The following is a 20511-nucleotide window of genomic DNA, read 5'->3' on the forward strand; positions in this document are numbered from 1 at the left end:
AAAAACTGCCTGGCTGAGGTACAGCATTTCCTTCAGGACCAATCATGACAACACTCTTTTGTGTGTGACAGTCCTTACCCTCAGCAAGGTAGGCTCCTGGAGTGGGTTCCCTGGAGTGGATCTGGCCCAGGCTCACTCTTGCCCAGTCCATTTTCAAAAGACAAATTTGGCAGTGGGTAGATTTCAGAGTGTGGTCTGAGCAGAAGCAGCCGGTAGAGGGAAATAGCTCATTTGAGAATGGACATTATTGCCTAACACTGCTCCCATGCTGCCATTGGACTGACATGCTCCAGAAATGGGTAACCTAAATCCAAATTTATTGTGGGGGAGAAGAGCTGCCTACCCCCTCATTTTGATTAGGTAGGTTTTGCCCACACGTCCCTTCAAAGCCGGTGCTTCCAATAAGGATTACCCCTTCAGCCAGTGTTAACTGACTCTTTATTTGTTAATATCTCACCCCACAGGTGAAAGCAAAAATGGGCCATGGAACAACAATTAAGAGGATTTTGTAGTCTTAGGAGGAGGGGGACAAAGCCTCCAAGCTCCCAGGCCAGCCCTAGGAGGCGCTGGCCCGAGCAGCATGCCGTGCTCAGCCGTGAGGGCATGCCACCGTGAGGTGGTGGGGTGGAGTGGCAGAGCATTGCAGTGATTAAGGACACAGGCTGCAGAATCAGACCTGGACTTAGATCCTGGCTTTGTCCCTGAACAGTCAACGTCTGTGAACTTCACTTTTCCCATTGGGACAATGGGGACAGCTATGGCCCCTCTTGGGTTGTGGATGAATGAACTCTTCAAGTGAGGCACACAGCACTGTGCCCCAAACCCGTAGATTCTTGTTCATTCGTTGCTGTCAATATTGTTATTATCAGGAACAATTTTTGAGTTACGAGAGGCTTTAGACATTCTGGAAAGAAAAAGGAAAAGTAGGAAATGGAGAGTGAAATTTGACCCAGACAATTACCTAATTAGGGACAAACCCCAAACCAGGTGTGACTTCTGCGTTGGGTATAGGAGACAAGTCCAGAACCCAGATATGACTGCTGGGTCCAGTGCAGGAGACAAGCCCAGAAGCCAGGCATGGCTGCTGCTGGACTGGGAAGGCACTTTGTCTAAGTTGAGAGCAAGATGTACTGCCTGTCTTTACACTGTCCTGTGCACATATCTGGAAGTTCTTCCCCAAATTTGCTAGGGATGCATTTTGACACCTTATTTTCTGGCATCCTGAGCACTTGCCAACTGTATGCATTGGCCATTTCCTGTTATACTGCTTTATAAGCAGGATTGGGGGAAGATGGGTTCTGTCTTGGCCTCCTCTGGGACTTCAATACCTAGAACTCCAAAAGATGAAGCTGTGTAAGGCAGCACTAGGTGATTTACATTCCCACAAGGAAACTGAGGCTCAGGGAACTGAGTGAGGCCAGGCCTGCCCTCTTCTCTGTCAGGCTGACAGCCAGATGTGGATGACGCGGGAGCAGTCAAAAGGTGAACCAACCATGGCAGAGGGGGATCTATGTGGAGAAAGCTTTAAAGGCGGCAGAATCTCACTGTTAACTTTACTTCAGTCAAGTACAGGTGGTCTGTTACCATGGCCAGGTATAATGGCCCCATTTGAGGAGAGGGAGGCTTCTCAGGGACCCCATTCCTGCCTCTCCCCTTCACAGGATGGTTAGGAGAATAAGCCAATAAAAGATAAGATTAATAGTCAGCAATCTTAGGGCTTTGCAGGTTTTCATGAATACCTTTGAAATGCTCTCCCATTGTCCTTCTAACCATCTTATTTGGCAAGTCAGAGTTAAAACTTGAGCTGACCAGGTCCCATTAAAACAATTAACTTTTGCAAAATAGATTTCTAGGGATTGAAAAACAGCAGTCTTTAGAATAGATTGCTGTCTTTAGATAGTACTTTTGCCGTTGAATAAGAGGTTTAAGAGATCAGTTGTTTTATCCAATTCATCTCCATTAGTGAAAGCTATTTATATAGTATATCTTAGTTCTTTTCTTTAGGCTACCATTGAAAACTGATCCTCTGACCTGGTGTTATTCTTCTTCATCTCAGTGATGAACCTGGAGTCCGGCATAAATTGTATATTGTGTTTTACCTGGAGACAGAGCCATGACACAGTAGTATGCTTAAGATTGTAACTCCTTTCCTTGTGGAAAGAAATCGGAGATCAAATATCATACTCACCTAAGATAAGAAAAAAGGTATAGCGTATATATTTAACAGTACTTTGAGATTACTGGATCTCAGAATATATTAGCTTTTATTCATTCTTCCAATTAAGCTTTCAAGAAATGGCTGAAATAGGCCTTCTGATTTTCTACTTAATGAGCCAAAGAAAGCGTATTACATTTCTCATTCACCAGGTACAGAAAGTGTAGCCGTATATTGAATCCTAAATTACCTGTGGGCAAGAGGTTCTTTTTTTGTGTAGAAAATCCTTGTTCTTCCAGCAGGCTAGATTTTAGCCAGAGAATTGGTACATGTGAGAAAGCTTGCTCATTTTAATTTCAGAGGAGGAATTACGGATCATACCTGTGCGGTGGGATTTCACATTTTTAAAAAAGATTCTGTTGGGAAGTTGTCTTGTACACATTGATTTTTGGGCCTGTGTTCTCCAGCATGCTTGGGACCTGCAGTTCTGCCCTGTACTCTCTGGTCCTGGAAATGCTCCTCAGTCATAAGAAGCAACCAGATAAATCCAGGGTGCCGGGTGCTTGGGATTCCAGCGCTGTCTTGATGGAGGCGAAGACAGACATTGAAGCAAACAGTAAAGTGCCCTTGGGGCGTGCTGGTTATAACGTGGGTCCAGACAGGAAATGATGAGTTCTGCCCAGGGTCCAGCGGAGGGCGCTAGGTTCTTCAAGGCCTGTTGGATTTATTCTTCAAAGATAAGTAGTAAATATTTATTACCTACTTGATGTATTAGGCCATCTCTCTTCCGTCTGCCACTTCACCTACTTCCCTCCCTCTCCCCTCCCTCCCCCAGAAACCCCTTCCCATCCATATGAGAAGCAGTGGGAGGTAATAGGTACAAAATGGGCCCCATGTGCCAGAAGTGGACTTGAGATTGAATCTTACTAGCCAAGGGCCCTGTTTAGGCAAAATATTTAGCCTCTCTGTGTGTCAGGTTTTTTTGGTTTGTTTTGTTTTTGACTATAATACTGACTTCCTTGGGTTGACAGAGTAAAAGTAGTACCCACAGACGTGCCAAGCACATCATAGGTGTCCAGAACTATTTCCTTAGAGTATATGAAGTGGGCAGAGAACGTGCATTGTCTACTCTTGGTGGTTGGAGGCATGTACATGTGAATGCCCCAGGAAGAAGCTGTCCTGCAGACACTGCCTTTCCTGCACGCAGCTCTCCATCAGACAGGCCTGCAGCCCGGGAGAGTTTGTGTGGCCAATGGTGTGGCAAACCCTGCAGGATGGAAATGTCTTTAAATGGCAAAATTGACTTCAGTATTGAAGTGTAACACTCAGGATTGCAGGTCATGGGTTACTGATTTTCAGGACACAGTCCTAAATTGGACAAACCTATGTGCATTAATTTCTTTATGTCGGCCTTTTATGGAAGCATCACATACACAAAGAAAAGTATAAAACCAGGACAGCTCAATGAATTCTCAACAAGTGCACACACCTGTGAAAGAGACGTGTTGGCCCCGCACATGTACCCCAATCCTTCCTTCTACCAGCAGGGACTAGTTGTGCCAGGTTTTGATCTTTATGGAATGGAATTTTACGGCCTGTACCCTTTGTGTCTGGTTTCTTGGACTCAACATTACGTGAGTTTCTTCGATGTTGCTATGGAGTAGGAGTTTAGTCTTTATTACTGTGTAGTAGTTAGTTACTGTACTGTTCAACGTTGGGGTTGTTTTTGGGACGGCTGGATTTCTAATGCAATTGACATCTTCTGTCTCCTGGTGCTAATACATTCTCATTTCTGCTGAGCATGTGCCTGGGAGTGGAACTGCCACAACATAGGGTACATTTCAGCTTTAACGGAGACTGCTAAACTGTTCTCCAAAGTGCTTCTACCAACTTACACTGCCACCTGCTGTTTGAAGGATATGAGTTTATTTTGCCCAAAAATGCATGAAATTTACTGTTTCTCAAGTTTCCATCTCTGCGTCTAGCTCCTCAAAATAGCTGTTACTCAGTGCTGCCAAGTATAATCACTGGGGGTTATCACTAGAAGATAAAACTGTGGAAAATAGCATCTCCAAGTTTTCCCAGCAGATTGCAGTCTTGAGTGATGTTAAAAATAACACAGAATAGCAGTTTACTGCAGCTTGGAGAATGCCATCTGCTTAGATACTCTACCAACTGTCCTTTACCATGTAAAGAAATTCAAGATCTTTCTCAGCTCACTCATTAGATTTTTCAGCTTCTGTAATTTGGGGTTAGACCTTACTTCCAGTTGTCTGTCTTGGTTACAAAACAGTGAGGACTTGGAGAAAAAAAAATGGTAGGTACAAGTGAAAATAGAAGTTACTTTGTTTTCTTTTGAGTGCTAATGCTAGTTTAGCTTAGCTTTTTTTGTTACAGGGTCCAGGGAAGCTTTAATTTATTCCCTTTGATACAAGTGATTAAACCGCCCCTTTGGTAGTTTAAATTGTAATTGCCGAGTACAAACATATGTTTGTCAGAGTTTAAAGGTCAGATGTTGCTCAGGTCAGGCCTTGTTTGTCCACAGAGCAGGTATTGTGAGCTGCTGAAATACTACCTCTGCCACTCTGCCTTCCCCTGACCTCAGATCCAGCTTCTTTTAGGAGGCCCCTGGTAGTCTATATATTAGATTTCCCTATTGTAGATCAAAGGTAGGTAAAGAGTCCATTCTGCTGGAGTTACACCATCGCTCCTAAGAGCATTGCTTTTAGGATTTGGCATCAAGTTTGAATCAGGATACAAACAGTCATGTTATAGGATAGCCCCTCTCAGACTGATTTTGTACTTGAACAGAGAGGCATTATACATCTAAAATTGAGAAATCAGTCTCCCCCAGATTGCAGGAAAAGAATATTCTCAATGTTAAGGTGTCCCCACATAAAATTCTTGAGCCTTTTGGTACTTGCAATGACACGATTCTAGTTTAGGGTCTGTCACAGTTAACAGACTTTTACAGCACTTGGTTATTTTTCATTTAATTGATCCATATTTCATGACATCCCACAAAAGTGCCTAGTGCTCTGCTCTTCTGAGCTTGTGAGCCACAGGTCTGCAAAGAGATGCAGTGGTTCCCAAGGGCGGTAGCAGCAACAGCCAATGTATCTTGGGGCTTTAACTGGCTAGCCGGTGCCCTCCCAGCTTCAGCAGAGCCCGGATGCTGTAACGCAGTGTCTGGCTGTCCTTTCTCTCCCAGCCTGGTGCTCTGCTCTCCACTGCCAATCTGGAAAGGCTGGTGTTTTCTTCCTCTTGCTTTGTTTTTTAACTGAAAGGCCAGTTGTAGTGGGGGTGATGCCCAAGGGGAGGTTACTGAGTCCACCTGACCCTCCGCCTGGAGGGATTCGCCCCCCAGTGCCAACCTGGTAGCACCAGGTAGTCGGTTTTCCTGAGATGAGGGGGTAGGATCCCTTATGGGCTCTGTTCAAAATATGCTTATGGATTTACTTTTGTGATTTTCACTACATCTAGATGAGCAACGTGTTGAATCCCTTAAGGAAGGATGTGCAGATTTTTACTGGCATTTATGCTAGTTCCCAATTTGCATACTCCTGGTTGCATTTCTATACTGTTGCTTGAGTTCAAATCCTGATTCTTGTGATTTGGGGATCATTACACCACCTTTCTGAGTCTCAGTTTCACCATCAAATTGAACATACTTCTGGTCACCTGCAGAGGTCATCATGGAGAGGTCTGACTTGTCTCAGTTTCTGGGTATTCCCCAGAATGGCTACCCTTCCCCCTTTAGCTTCCAGCGGGCCCCTCTACAGATGTTCAAAATGTCAGGAACCAAACACAGGTTCATTATGAAAAGGAGGAATCCCCAAGCTTCAGCTCCAAATGAATTTGGCTATAAAAAACAAAGATGATACAATTTTAAAAGGTGGTATTAACCAAGCCTGTGCCACATGCCCAATGTCATGGCGCTTACAAAACAAGGGAAAGATAAAGTCTTCCTTCCAGGAAGCGTTCACAGGTCAGCTGGGGACCAGCTACATGGCACAAGGAGAGGTCTGTACTGGTCTGATCTGATAGCTGCCAGAACAAAAAACCACTCCAAATATATATATCCACCCTAAGTTAAACCTTGGACTATAGTTTATAGTACAATTATAAAAATGTGCTTTCAGCAATTGCAAAAAATATACCATACCAATGCAAAGTGTTAATAACAGAGTGGAATATGGAAATCCTGTATTTTATGCATGATTGTTCTATAAACCCACAACATCTCTAATTAAAATACATATATCTCAAAGAAATAAAACCACTGAAATTAGCATTAGTTAAAAAAATTTCCTTTTTTTTTTTACTCAGAAATCTATGAAGTCTGAGCAATGGATAGTAACAACAGCTAACATTTATTAAGAGCTTTTCATGGGTCGGGCATTGTTCTAAGCACTGTACATGTACTGCTATTTTTAATTCTTACCTAATCTTATGAGATAGGTACTGTCGTTAACCCCATCTTACAAGTGAGGAAATGCCTGCAACAGAGGGTAAGCAACTTGCCCAAGGTAAGGCAGCCAGTAATGCAGGAACCAGGTCTGGACCCGAGGCAGCTGGTTCTGGAGTTAAAACAATGCTACCAGGCTGGCTTGGCTTGGCTTGGCTTGCATCTCAGAGCTGCCTTCCCAGGAGGAATGGCAGCTCCACGCCCACACTCACCTCACAGCTCACCAGACCAGGCAGCAGAGCATCTTCCCAGTACCCCAGTATAAGACCCGGGGACTGACAACTCTGGTTTGGGTCATGTGCCGTTCCCTATGACACAGCCAGCCTCTTGAGAACTGAATAGGACCAGTACAGTAAATGTTTGTAAACTGGTCAAGCACACAAAATTTCTCATGCATGATGCAATAGGTAGGGGAAGGTAAGGTAGGGTAAAAGAATAATAAAGAGGATTATCTGTGGAGAAAAGTTGTCAATTAATGACCAGAGAAAAGCCTTTGGTTTATGGGCATTAGTGGCAGGAGGATGAGTTTATGTCCACAACAAAGACCAGTTAAGTGTGATCAAGGGCCAAAGGGAAAACTGGATAGTGGAGATCCTGCTGTACGTGCCAAGGCAAGGCACTAGGGAGATTCTGATACAGTTGGTTACCACAATCGGGTAAGGAAAGGACAAGCAAAAGGAAAATTGCCATAAAGAGTAATAATTACTGGAAGAGAAACATGAAAAAAGTGTAGCTGGAGCCTGAGAAGGGAATAACTGCTGAAGAAGTGAACAGGATGCGGACCTTGAAGACCTGGCAAGGCAAATTAGGATGGATTAAACACCAACTATAGGTCAGGCACCAGGCTAAGCAATTTGCATACATTTATTTTCATTTTGGGACCTGCCATTTCTCATATGAGGAAATTGATGCTTAGGACAGTGAAATAACTTGCCCAAGATCCCACAGTGGTGGAGCCAGGATTCATGAGCCTCTAAATGCCTTGGAGTTGGCCATGTTCTAATGGGATGCCAGCAAAGGTTGTAGTCAGGTTCATATTTTTCCCATAAGTAGTCCATGGTGAAAATGAAAATGTCCTGGTTGACAGCAATCTGTTATCATGTATCTATAATTCAGGTGCACAGTACACATACTTAAGAACTGTTTAATGGAGTCCCCAGCAATGGTGGTCATTATATATTGGGCTTTTTCCAACCTGCTTTTAAGTATCACCAACACAGTGTGCAAATAGTGCCATTTAAAATATCAGGGGAGACAAAAAGCTGGAAGGATGTCAGATCCAAATGTAAAAGCCCTGAAACCACCAAAGGGGGAAACCCGATCGGCCCTGAACATACTACTTACAGTAAACCAGGAATCTGGTGATGCCCTTGGGAATATTTAGTTACCAGGAAGACCCAGCATTGACCCTTTTGCAAGGAAACAGTCAATAGGAGACTATTTGATAGGAGGAATTCACTTCCTGTTAACAAGGTTTCTAGGTCCCTAAGAGAAAAAGGGGAGGGCAAAGACTCCAGTCAGCTTTGAAGAGATGAACCCCTATTCTATTTGGGAGTCTGAAAAGGAAAAAAAAAAAAAACAAAAAACAGGAAAAGGGAGGTATTGTTTAGAAAGGCCATATGATCCACCCAGCTGATAAACCCTTTGCTTCAAAAGGTTTTGCAAGAAAAGCTGAAGAAATGATGAAAAAGAACAGGAGAAACTTGACCTTCTTTCCTTGAATATTACTGCATTCCTTAACAAATACCCACGAAATATTAAAGAGCACCTACTAATCAATTTAAATTTTACTTCTTGTTAGGCTTTTGGTCTATCCATCTTTGTATTCAATTCACCCCAAGCCACCCTCCTGGCTCCGTCACAGCACTCCAGCAGAGTAAACTGCTTTTTGTTCCGGACTCCCATAACCCTATGCAGGGGGTTTCTATTATGGTAGTGCATTGAAATTGTCCCTTCCACTAGATTCTTTCTTACCTCTGTTCTCAGCACTTTAGCACATGTAGCCACTCAGCAAATGTTTGACTGAATTAAAACGCTTCTGTACATTTATAAATATCACACTATAAGGTAATTAGCTGTGTCTTTGCAAAGGCAGTGTCTTATTCTATCATCACTGCCTTGCATGGTGCCTAACAGTACTTTGCAAATAGATGCTCCCTAAACGTTTGTAAACTGGTCAAGCACACAAAATTTCTCACGCATGATACAATAGGTAGGGTAAGGTAAGGTAGGGTAAAAGAATAATAAACAGGATTATCCGTGGAGAAAAGTTGTCAACTAATGACCAGAGAAAAGCCTTTGATTTATGGGCATTAGTGGCAGGAGGATGAGGTTGCTGGGAAGGTAATTTAGCTCCCACATTCCTGGCTAGGTTGTTTTCACAACTCGGCTGTGAGCAAGACTATAGCTAGAAGTGAACTACAGATTGGCACTTCTCGTTTAAATCTCACGATAAGTCTGAGGCGGGCATAATCCCTGTTGCGGAGAAGAGGAAACAGGCCCCGGGCGGGTTAGTTCTTGCCCAAGGTGGCGAGTGCCCGGCGCCCCCGTCTTTCCCTGGCCCTGCGTTCTTCCTCCCCACGGGGCGGCCTTCCACCCTTTCAGGTAGAGTTGGGCGACTCCTAAAGAGCAGAATAGGAAAAAAAATGGGAACTGAGAGTCGAAGCTGGGATGGAGGGTATTTTTTGATGCTTTGGGAACAAAGCAGCCAAGGAAGGCCCCGGAAGCAGAGAGGAAAACCAACAAAGCGACGTCTCAGGGCCGCGCATCCCTTCCCAGAGCGAATTCCGCGGCGTCGGTGGTCTTGGTCCTCCTGGGCTTCCGCTGATCCGGATGTCTTCGGCCGGGGTGGATCAGTTTTGTTTTGTTTTCCTGGATTTGTATTTTGAAACTTAAACCACGTTTGCTAACTTGAGCGTTGAAACCGTTGCACCCGCAACAACTTTCACGAACTGAACCCGCAAAGAAAACATAGTTTCCACCTTTGGCGCCAGGAGCCCGCCCAGGAGCGACGCCGGAAGTGCTGGTGAATTGACGTCACTTCCGTCCCGTTTCGGGGGCGGTGCGAAGATGGACGCTCAGCGGGCGCGGGAGAGTCTCCGCCGGCGATACCTGTTCCCGCCGGACACCGAGGTTCCGCTGGACGAAGATGGTGGCTCCAGGCCTGGTGAGGCGCTGTCCCCCGCCGCGCTCCGAGCCGTGCCGAGGTTCCCGGGAGTGAGGCGCCTGTTAACGGCCGGTCTTGCGGGCTTTCCGCAGCCGCCGCTCAGGAGGGACTGGGTTTCGATTTTCGAGGCTGTGATACTTGTCAAGGAGTTTTGGAAACTGGGTATTTAGTATCCTCAAGATCCTTCGAGATCGCCATCTCAGCTGTGCGTAGAATTCCCTGGAGAGCTGGCTGAAAATAATTATGCCACTTGTTGGGTAATAGCCATTAGAACTTAAAATACCCACCGATTCCACTTCTAAGAATTTGTCAAACCTACTTGTACAAGTACGTAAAGACGTATGTGAAAAGTATTTCATCTCGGCATTGTTTGTAATAGATTACTAGAGATAGCTACAGCCGAGGGCTGGTGAAGTAAATTTGTATATATTCATACATATACACCAGGCAGACTTAATGTACCAGTGTGGAAGATTTTCAAACGAAGGTGCAGAACAAAACAGAACCTGTGTTGTGTGTTCACCTGTAGCTTCCTAAAATGTCCCTGAAAGAATTCAGTGGAAAGTGATACTGGTGGTTGCTTCTGGGAAGGGAAACTGGGGTTAAAAATAGGACTGAGAGAGACTTCATTTTAGGTTATTTTGTTCTCTGTGTGGTAAACTGTGCATCTGTTACCTTTTCAAAATTAACACATAAAATAATGTGACCAGGCATGCTAAATTTTGAGATTATTCCCCAGAATCTGTATTATTAGCACATTCCCCATGGATTCTGATGGGCAGCTAAAGGCTGAGAATCTCAGATCTCAGCTAGTAGTACTCACATGAACTGAAAGAGGACTTGTCAGAATCACCAGGGGAACCTGTTGAAATGACTTAGCTGACCCACCCGCCACCTACCCCCTCTTTCAAGTCTGGTTCCAAATGGAAGAAATAACTTGTCCATCACTTATCTAGACAGCATTGTGCTAGGACTAGACTTCTGGCACCTGATTCACACTGTACATTGTGTCCTTTCCACGATCTGCATCAGAAGCTTGTGTTTTTTTAAAATAATTAAAATGTTTGATTATAAGATGTGTTCTTGGGAGATCACAAGCCCATTTTGTGTTCCAAATGCTTGCCTTTTGTGTTTTTGTTAATTAACATGATTGCTGTCTTAGAAGAAATGTGAAATATTAAAATTCCTACAGTACCATATGGCATCACTCTTTCTGAATGACTTCAATTTTGAATGATTTCGAAATTCATTTAGAGTAAATGCCTACTATATAGAACATATTTTATAGTAGGCTCCTATTTATTATTTCTGCAAATATAAATGTATCTTAATTGTTTTGCAGAAGACTTCTGTGATATAATGGGAAAGAATACGGTTATTAGAAAGCTCTAGGACATTATTTTATTTGGTTTAAAATAGGTATCATTTTTCCTCATAAAGTCATGATAACATCATAAATTGAAATGCTTACTGTTTGCAGAAACCTCTGCAGCTGTTGAGAAAAAGGAGAAACCTCTTCCAAGACTTAATATTCATTCTGGATTCTGGATTTTGGCATCCATTGTTGTGACCTATTATGTTGACTTCTTTAAAGCTATTAAAGAAAACATTCACACTAGTAGGTAAGAAAACTTTATTGCTTCATAATTTAAACACCTTGCCTTTTTTTTTTTTTTTTCCTTCCTGTAAAGGTTTTTTGATGCACTTGAGAGGAGGCACAGTCTTTTTTGGCAGCTGCTTTCCTCATAGCATCCAGGATGTGGCTCAGCTCCTCTCTCATTCTCTCAGCATAGATGTGTGTCCCCACCCTTTTCTTGATGAACTTGAGGGCCCACTTGTCCTTGGAGACCTGGAGCAGCTCCATGGCCTCTGCTCATGTGAGGTGGAGCTGCATACCTCTCCGATCACCCCAAGAACTAGGTGCGCTTGGTGAGGTGCCCGTGGCGGTGACTGTGCCTCAGCTTGCTCACGTTCTCGGCCACCTTGTGGCCCTTGTTGAGCCCATGCCCAGTGGGATAGCTCTGAGCCCTGCAGTGGAAAAATCCTTTTTCTTTGGAGGGGGAAGGTAGTGAATTTAGGAAGGGCTAAATCCAGTTGGAGAAAATGGAGGGATAAAGACTTTGAAGGACTTCGTGAAGACAAAATGTAGGTGTAGTGGGAGAGGGGAATGAGCTGTGATGAGGGGAGAACGGGGTCTCAGGGTGTGTTTTCAGAGAGTGGTTACTGCTAACAGGGTCTAGGGTGTGACTGAATTCGAGTTGAGGTGGAGTCACTAGTGGGAAGAGATAGGAGCTTTAATGCTAGGCAGGATATCAGATGGACTGTCATTCCTGGGGATTGAGATCCTGTAAATATGCTGTCAGGAGCTGACACAGAGAAGGTCGTGAATCATAGCCCAGAGTCCTTAGTGAACATCAGAAAATAATCTTTGGGCCCCTGGATAATAGAGAAAAGGGAGAGAGGCTGGTGAGCTCCAGATCTGGCAGTGGGAGGGGTGGTTTACTTGGGGTGCAAGAGTAATTGTTTGGAAATACCAGTGGGTTGGAAAGATGCAGACAGAGCTCTTTGATCCTGTGGGTCCAGGGGGAGACACAGAATCTCTTCTCAAGAAGCTTTCAGGAGGAGCAGTGACTTCTGGAAGGGGAGTAGGAGTGGGCATAGGGGAGTTTGTTTAAACCATTGAAGGGTTTAATGAAAGCTTGTTCCTCTCTTTTCTTATTTCCATAAGCAGGGACTTTCTTTAAACATCTTTTTGTCTCTCTTACTCCTTCTTGGGAGATGGTGTGACTTACCTGATTGAGATTGGGATGAAGAACTGGTCATATGTAGCTTAGCACCTTCTTCCCTCACTGCAGCCAGTCACAGGAACCACAAATTCTGGTCTGATTTCCATACATTTTATGGGGCAGCCCCCAAATTAAAAGAATCTCTGGAGGTTCATTGCATACCAGTGGGTATGTCTGTCTAATTCTGGGTTTCAGTATCGAGAAGCCCTTTGTCACCACTCACGAAAGCCATGTTCTCCCCACAGCTCCATCAGTGATAAAGCTGGCATTTGATCTTCCTCAGCCTACCTCCTTCATCTCTCCTAATTGGTATAGAATCTGGGCCTGGAAAATAGGGAATGGGTTCTCCAAACTCCACAAGTAGCAGCTGCTCCTTCACCAAATATTTCTTGAGAGTCTGAAATATGCTAGGCGATCGGTTATGGTGATAAATAAAGCACACGACTGGCTTTCCAGGAGCTTGTCCTGGGCCAAGACAGACAAGTTAACAGGCTATGTGGTAGGTGCCACCTAAGTGTCTGCCTGGGATGCTACGGGAGCACCTAGGAGGGAGCCTTACCCAGCCCCACCTTGGGAATTGGACCTAAGTTTTTTTAGGTGAGGTGGGAGGGCTTATCTGTTTGTGTCCTTATGTTAAGTTTCTTCAGTAGTTCCACTTTAAAGAAATTGGTGAGGTAAGAAACTAATTACATGTATAAGATGTAGTCAGTGAAATACCCACAGCTGTTGTGTGGCAAGGCCAGGATTCAGACTCTGGGACCAGGGGTTGTGGAGGATGAAAAGGAAGTACAAGTTGTAGATCTACCCTCAAAAAAAGTGTCGTCTTAGATAAAAAAGACATAATTGTGTAAACACAGGCTGAGGATTTTTTTTTTTTTTTTTTTTTTTACATTAGAAAGTTCTTTATTAGGATATGGTCAGCAATTGTATCATGCCTCTGCAGATTCCTGTGACATTTAAAGATGCCTCGCCTCTAAGTTTGCAATTGGGGGTTTTGTTAATGAGCACTGTGTTTTGTTATGTTTTGTTTTTAATTCAGTTTTATTGAGATATATTCACATACCATACAGTCATCCATGGTACAATCAACTGTTCACAGTATCTTTACATAGTTGTGCACTCATCACTCCAATCTATTTTTGAACATTTTCCTTACACCAGAAAGAATCAGAATAAGAATAAAAAATAAAAGTAAAACAGAACTCCCAAATCATTCCCTCACCCCACCCTATTTTTCATTTAGTTTCTGTCTCCATTCTTCGCTCATCCATCCATACACTGGATAAAGGGAGTGCGATCCACAAGGTTTTCACAATCACACTGTCACCCCTTGTAATCTACATTGTTATACAATCGTCTTCAGGAGTCAAGGCTACTGGATTGGAGTTTGGTAGTTTCACATATTTACTTCTAACTATTCCAGTACGTTAAAATCTAAAAAGGGTTATCTGTATAGTGCATAAGAATGCCCACCAGAGTGACCTCTCGACTCCATTTGAAATCTCTTTACCAGTGAAACTTTATTGCATTTCATTTCACATCCCCCTTTTGGTCAAGAAGATGTTCTCAAGCCCATGATGCTGGGTCCAGATTCATCCCCAGGAGTCCTATCCCGCATTGCCAGGGGAATTTACAGCCCTGGGAGTCAGGTCCCACTTAGTGGAGAGTCAAAGGCTGAGGATTTTGAGTAGTAGTATATTCTCAGTGAGGGACTCAGTTAGCAGTGGGAAGTTAGAGCAGCCTTGATGAGAGGGTACCTAAAAGGCATTGCAGGCTGTGTTCCACTTTCTTGGAAATGGCTTGTTCCTCTGATAGCTGAGGTAATTTCATTTTGCCTTATTGTAAACCTAAATTCAGAAGTTCTAGGCATTAGCATTCTTTAAATCTACTCAGGCCTGTAAGATTGTATATTCAAAGGTAGGATGGACAGGTCACTATTAAAGAAAAAAATTGTGATACTTTGGAAATCACTTAAAAAAAAAATCTGGTTTTGTGCTTAACAAAATAAAATAAAATAAACCTAAAATTAAAAACCCAGATGCTCAGGGCCTTCCTCAGACCCAAGTCAGAATTTTGGGGACTGGGGCAAGATAGCTTCCTTGTAGGAAGTTGCAGAGGCGACTCTTACACATGGCCAGGTTGAAGACCACTGACATGCAGTATTGTATTTTGTTCAGGCAGTTTTTTCAGTTTGTTTATATTCTTTACCATATCTGGGCAGAGAAGCCACGCTAGGATTCCATTTGAAGATAAATTGGAAATGAATAGGTGAGAGGATTTTGTAGGATCAGAGAGATCACCAGGCCTCTGGCATGGTGTTCTTCAACTTTTATTTGATGAACACTCCACAAAGGAGCCTTTTTGAGACTTTTTTTCCTTATCAGTCCTGCCCCATGGAACTTTACTACCACAGATAAACTGCATTTGCTCATGCGCTGGATGTGTATTTGTGCTTTACACAAGGAATAAGGGAATAATAAATAATAAAAGGAAGTAAGACTTCCTCCACTTTGGGGATAATACCATCCCATTGAGAATGCACGCTCTAGCAAAAGAGAAGTCTTTGAAGACCCCTCGTAAAGAGGACCATGGCAATAGTTTTCTCATTGAGAGCATCAGTGGAATAATTATAATGTCACTGTCAAGGGGTTAGCTGTGGGAGAAGCACCTTTCTACACACTTTAATTCTCACAGCCATTCTGTGAGTTAACTGCAATGTTTCCTGAGATTCAATGCCCAACAGATAGATGTCAGAGGCCATACTCTGAACCCCTGCTCTACACTGACCCTGAGAATTCTGAACTCCAGAATTGCATCATCATAAAATTCTTTAAAGAAATCTGGAACATTGCCATTTCTGAGACATTCACTCAGTGCCCTGTCTTGTGGCTTCATCGTCTTGTCCATCTGTTTCCCTCTCTCCTACATGCAGTGCCAGTCTTGCTTCTCCCATGGAGAAGCAGAAGATCATGGGGCTAGTGGATGGAGTTGGGACAACAGGAGAGGAACTAAAGTCCCCAAATCTGGCTTCCTTCTCTGACCAGCAGGTTCTGGGAGGAAGGGGCTGATGGGGTTGCCTCACACAGATATAATCAGGTCTTAGGTGGAATTGGAAAGACATTGCTCCTCAGGGAAGGATTGTATATCTTCAGATAATGGGAAGATTCCCTTTGGAAATCTTTTATGAGGAAAAATTGGAATTCACTGTCTTCCCAATTGATTTTCAGTATTTCAAGTAATCCTACTTTACCTGGAGGAGTTGATGGCATCTGTTGAGAATTTTTCTCGTTGCCATTACATCAAAACTTCAGAAACAACCAGAAAGCTGCTCTTTTCCTGTATTTTTAAAGAAAATGCATTGCTGTAACCAGGGTCCTGTCTTTGTTGAATGGTTGATGAAGGTGTGTGTATGTATACTCACACACACACACACACACACACACGTATTTAAAGATGTCTTAATCCTTTCTTGTCGCATGTCTCATCTTTTCTCACCCCCACTTCCCATTAGATCAAGACTTTCTGAAAGCTGGGACTCCGTAACCATGGGCCCCGCACCACTTATGCCCTGGTTGATACCCTTCCTAGAAATCAGCATGATTTTCAGACTAATGAAAACTTTGAAGATATTTGCTGATTTGCTAAATGCTTTCAACCGTTATTTTCTTTTTGTCTCTATAGTTGGTTTCTCTCTGGTGGTGCTTTGTTGCTTGTCAGCTTGTTGATCGCATTTTACTGCATACTCTATCTGGAATGGCATTGTGGAATTGAAGATTATGATACCAAGTACCCAACGTTGATACCCATTACAACAGCTGCTTTTATTGCAGCGGGAATTTGGTGAGTTAGCTTTGAAATGACTCAGGAATTAAAAAAAAAATTGTATCAGGTAAGGTTGTACATAGTACAAAATTCAAAAGAAAAAAGATGTAACGGAGAAGTCATCTCCCTGACGTTCCTATTCCTCAGTTCCCTTTTCAGTAGTACTTTTTTCTCTTCATGCATTTAGTTATTTAAAACTAAATGGTGACATTCTGTATATATTCTGCATTTTGCTTTTTGAATCTTTTTCATTGTGAAAAGTGGAGAAAATACACAGCTGAATGAATTACCACAAAATGAACACTGGCATAAAGCTCACCCAGATCAAGAAAGAGAAACACACCCGCACCCAGGAGCTGCCGCAGGCTCCTCCCAAAAAATAATTGCACCTTCCTTCCTGCCCAGAGAGAGGCACTAGGGGACCTTTATGGTAATAACTTCCTTGCTTTTCTTGATACTTCATCATCAAAATATGCATCCGTTAAATACTTTTTATTTTGTCTAATTTTTGAACTTTATAGGCAATATCGTATATATTTTTTTACATTTGGCTGTTTCTGTGCAACATTATGTTTGTATGATTTATCCATAATGTGTGTTGGCATTCCATTGGGGTAACTGAATCTCAGTTAATTTATCTGTTCTACTGTTGATAGCTTTGGGTTGTTTTTAATTTTGGGGTGGTTATGAACAATGCTGCTGAGAACATTCTTGTAAATATTTCTTGTAGCAAATGTGCACATACTTCTGTTGGAATGATTGACATATACACACAAACACACACGTACACCTATATGTGAAATTGTTGCCTCATAGGGTATGCCTATATCCAACTTTGGTGAATAGTGCCCAAATTTGTTTTCCAAAGTGGTGGTATGTCTTTCTTCTTCTTCTTCTTCTTCTTTTTTTTTTTTTTTTTTTAATGGAACCATATAGTTTGGAATTCTTCCATCATACTGGTACATGTAGATATGCCTCATTCTTTTTAGCACTGACACTAGAGAAAACTAATACACTAAAGACACAAATAGAAAACTATTCACTGCACGAACATACCTTGATTCATTCAACCGGTTCCCTGTTGTTGCACTTATAGTTATTTTTATTCTTTTATTGCTGCAAACAGTGTCACAGTGAATATCCTTCTTCATAAATTATTAGGTACTCAGGGTTGGGGGGGTGGTGTTTACAAAAGTAATACTTGCTCTTTTGAAGAAGAATTTGTAAATCATAGAAAAACACAAAGGAATAAATCCCATAGTCTTTCCAATCAGAAAGAAAACTTTTTATACTGTTTATAGTGCTTCAAGTTTTTTCCTTTCTTTATAGTAATTGAATATTGATTTTTGGAAAAACCCCACACTTTTTTACATTATTTAGTTTAAATGTATGTTCTCTATGATTTATTTTCTGTCATTGAAGTTTAAGGATATTTGCAATATATTACGTTTTGGTGTTATTAGTGAACCTTCAGTGATGTGGGTAAGCATGTGTGACTTGACTTCTAAGGCTAAGCTCTCCCCCAGAATGTCATTTTATTTTTTAATAAAAAGTAGGGTTATAGTAATTTAAAATTTATATTTATCAAAATATTACATAGTAGAAGCAGTAACTGTGAAAAACTTACTTAATTGATTATAGTTTCCCCTTTATTGGCTTCTGCTCTTACAGTTCAGTCATTAAAAATCATTTGCATTTAGCAAGTGTTTTATTCTTACCTTGGTGATAGGAATAGTGTTTTTCTCAATGGAAAATTTAAAGCAATTGGTAAATTTTTCATTCTGTTTCTAAGAGAAAATGGTTTTAACTGTCTTTTTTTCCATGATAGTTTGATAGTATGTGAGATAAAAGTAGGCTCAAACCATTTTAGTTCATGTTCCTTTGTAGACCGTGACTTTAAGAGATTTGAGCGTCTGTTAAGCCATGCCCACTCCTGTTAGCAGCCTCCTAAGTGGTCCAGTCCCAGGTTCTTTGTGAAGAGGCAGGGATAGTTCCATAAGTTTATTCAGAGTTTTCTGACTTGGGCTAAATCACATATCTGAGGAACATGATACATAGCAAGTTGCTGGCTAGTGAGCTTCCCCAAACTGAGTAAAAAGTGAATTCTTTAAATCTAGATTCTAGGATGAAATATATTTGTGTATATTAGAGTTATGGTTGTCAACTGTTTATTTGTTTGCTTTTCTTTCAGCTTCAATATTGCTTTATGGCATGTGTGGTCATTTTTCACTCCTTTGTTGTTGTTTACCCAGTTTATGGGGGTTATAATGTTTATCTCACTCCTTGGATGATTTCTAAAGGTAAGGCTTCTAAAGGAATGGTTTTTCTAATAATGAACTCATTTGAAAAATGTCCTTCCTGATGTATTTCACTGCACACAGCTATAAGAGACTGAATTATTTTCAGTCATGTATATCCCAGAGCTGTTCATCCATAGAATGTTAGGAGGGGGGAGGCTCCCCCTCTTACTGCCTCTCCCCTCTTACTGCCTCTCCCCTGTTACCTTCTTTTATCATTTAGTTCTAAGTGATGAGTTTTTAGAGAAACCACCCTGCTTTTCAAAGATTTCATGAAGACAGTATTTGCACCTTTAAATATAAATAAGTTCTCATATTATAATGCCTTGTTTTAAAGTTAACTTCCATCAACTTATATGCAAATGACAGGTGAATAGATTTGTTTTTAAGAAATGGGAAAATAAAAAGAGTGGGTTATTTTACCCTTTTGGGGGGGGGCGGATTTTTGCTATTTTCTAACTGACAGTTGCTTCAAAAAAACTTGAAGGAGGACACATCAGCCTTTTCTGCTGTGTTTTTTTTATGGAAAGTCTGCCTCCCCACAGACCACCACATCCCTGGGCCTGCTGCCTGAGAGTGGGGTCTGTTTGCTGAGTATCCAATTACTCATTTATTAAAGAAGTATGCATTTAAAAAATAAATAAGCATCCCTGTGCACGCTGAGGGCCAGGTGGAAAAGTTAAAGCAGCCCCTCCCTTCAGCTCCCTGACATCAGAGCTTGGAGGAGATGTCCTCCAAGTGTCACTTTACAGAGATGAGGACCGAGGCCCGGAGAAGTCGAAGTGAATACCCAAAGTAAAGAGGGGGATGCTAAAAAAAATGGCATTGCAGTTAACAGAGTGGTCTCCCTTGGGGATTTTAAAGAAAAGGCACTGTAAGCTTGTGAAGAAGTGGAGGTAATCTCCTTACTGATCTGAACATAGTTGCCCCTGGCGTCTCCTGGGTCTGTCGGGCTGTGTCCAGGGACCCCGGGGACTGTGCTCAGGGGGCCCATTACCCCTCTCTCCACGGGTCACCTCAGGCAGCCCAGGGCTCCTGAGTTCTCAGGTCTCAGAACTTTCCCTCCTCTGACCTCCTGCCCGCCCCCTTCCCCCCACCTCCGCCCCCCACCCCCGCCGCTGGTCTTGCCTCCCCCCACCCCATCCTCTAACCCCGCCCCTCCCCTCTTACCTAGACTCTGCCCCCCCTTCCCCCCTCCCCCCTCCTCCGACCTAGCGCCTGCCCCTCTTCTAATGTTAAGTCTTCTTTGCCTATTCACTTGAGATTTTACAGATACTCTGGAGCTTTTGACTCTACCGACATGAATTTATAATTGGCAGTGGAGGACCAGTTAGTGTTGTGGGCGTCTAGGCTGAGCTGGGTGTTTTAATATTAAATTCAGTAGCTTAAAATAGAATGTCTTACTTGGCACATAAATACTTATTTTCTTTCAGGTTTGAAGGCATTCAAATTTAAAGTGAATGACTGACATCCAGCTAGCTGAAAGTGACACAGACAGATAAGGAAAAAGCTATAATGTATTCTCCTATCTATGAAGTGAGTGGTTTCCTTGAATAAATTGTGACTTTAGAGATCCATAGTTGAAATCAGAATAAATTATATTTCATTGGCATATTATTAAGCTCAAGTGATTATTGAATTTTCCAGATGTCCATGTTACCTAGAAATAACTTTCGAAATGTTGATCCATTTGAAGTTTTGGAGAAAGTAGTGATGTAAAAATTTAGCAAAGTTTTATTGTTAAGTGCATAATGCACTCCCAATATTGTAAATAAATTGTTTACACTGTTCTTTAAAGAATAGCAGGAGGCTAGTTC

At 42.3% G+C, this 20511-nt stretch overlaps 1 protein-coding gene across 1 annotated transcript; it reads left to right on the top strand.

The window, feature by feature from the left end:
• Positions 1–9633: 9633 nt before the first annotated feature.
• Positions 9634–20311, top strand: TMEM128 (transmembrane protein 128). Its single transcript, XM_037829394.1, has 5 exons — positions 9634–9789; positions 11270–11411; positions 16257–16415; positions 18589–18697; positions 20128–20311. Exons 1-4 carry the CDS (start codon positions 9693–9695, stop codon positions 18686–18688), a joined length of 498 nt encoding a protein of 165 aa, XP_037685322.1. The 5' UTR covers positions 9634–9692; the 3' UTR covers positions 18689–18697; positions 20128–20311.
• Positions 20312–20511: the final 200 nt, after the last annotated feature.

The sequence above is a fragment of the Choloepus didactylus genome, chromosome 3, assembly GCF_015220235.1.
Source record: "Choloepus didactylus isolate mChoDid1 chromosome 3, mChoDid1.pri, whole genome shotgun sequence".
In the NCBI taxonomy this organism is placed as follows: Eukaryota; Metazoa; Chordata; class Mammalia; order Pilosa; family Megalonychidae; genus Choloepus; species Choloepus didactylus.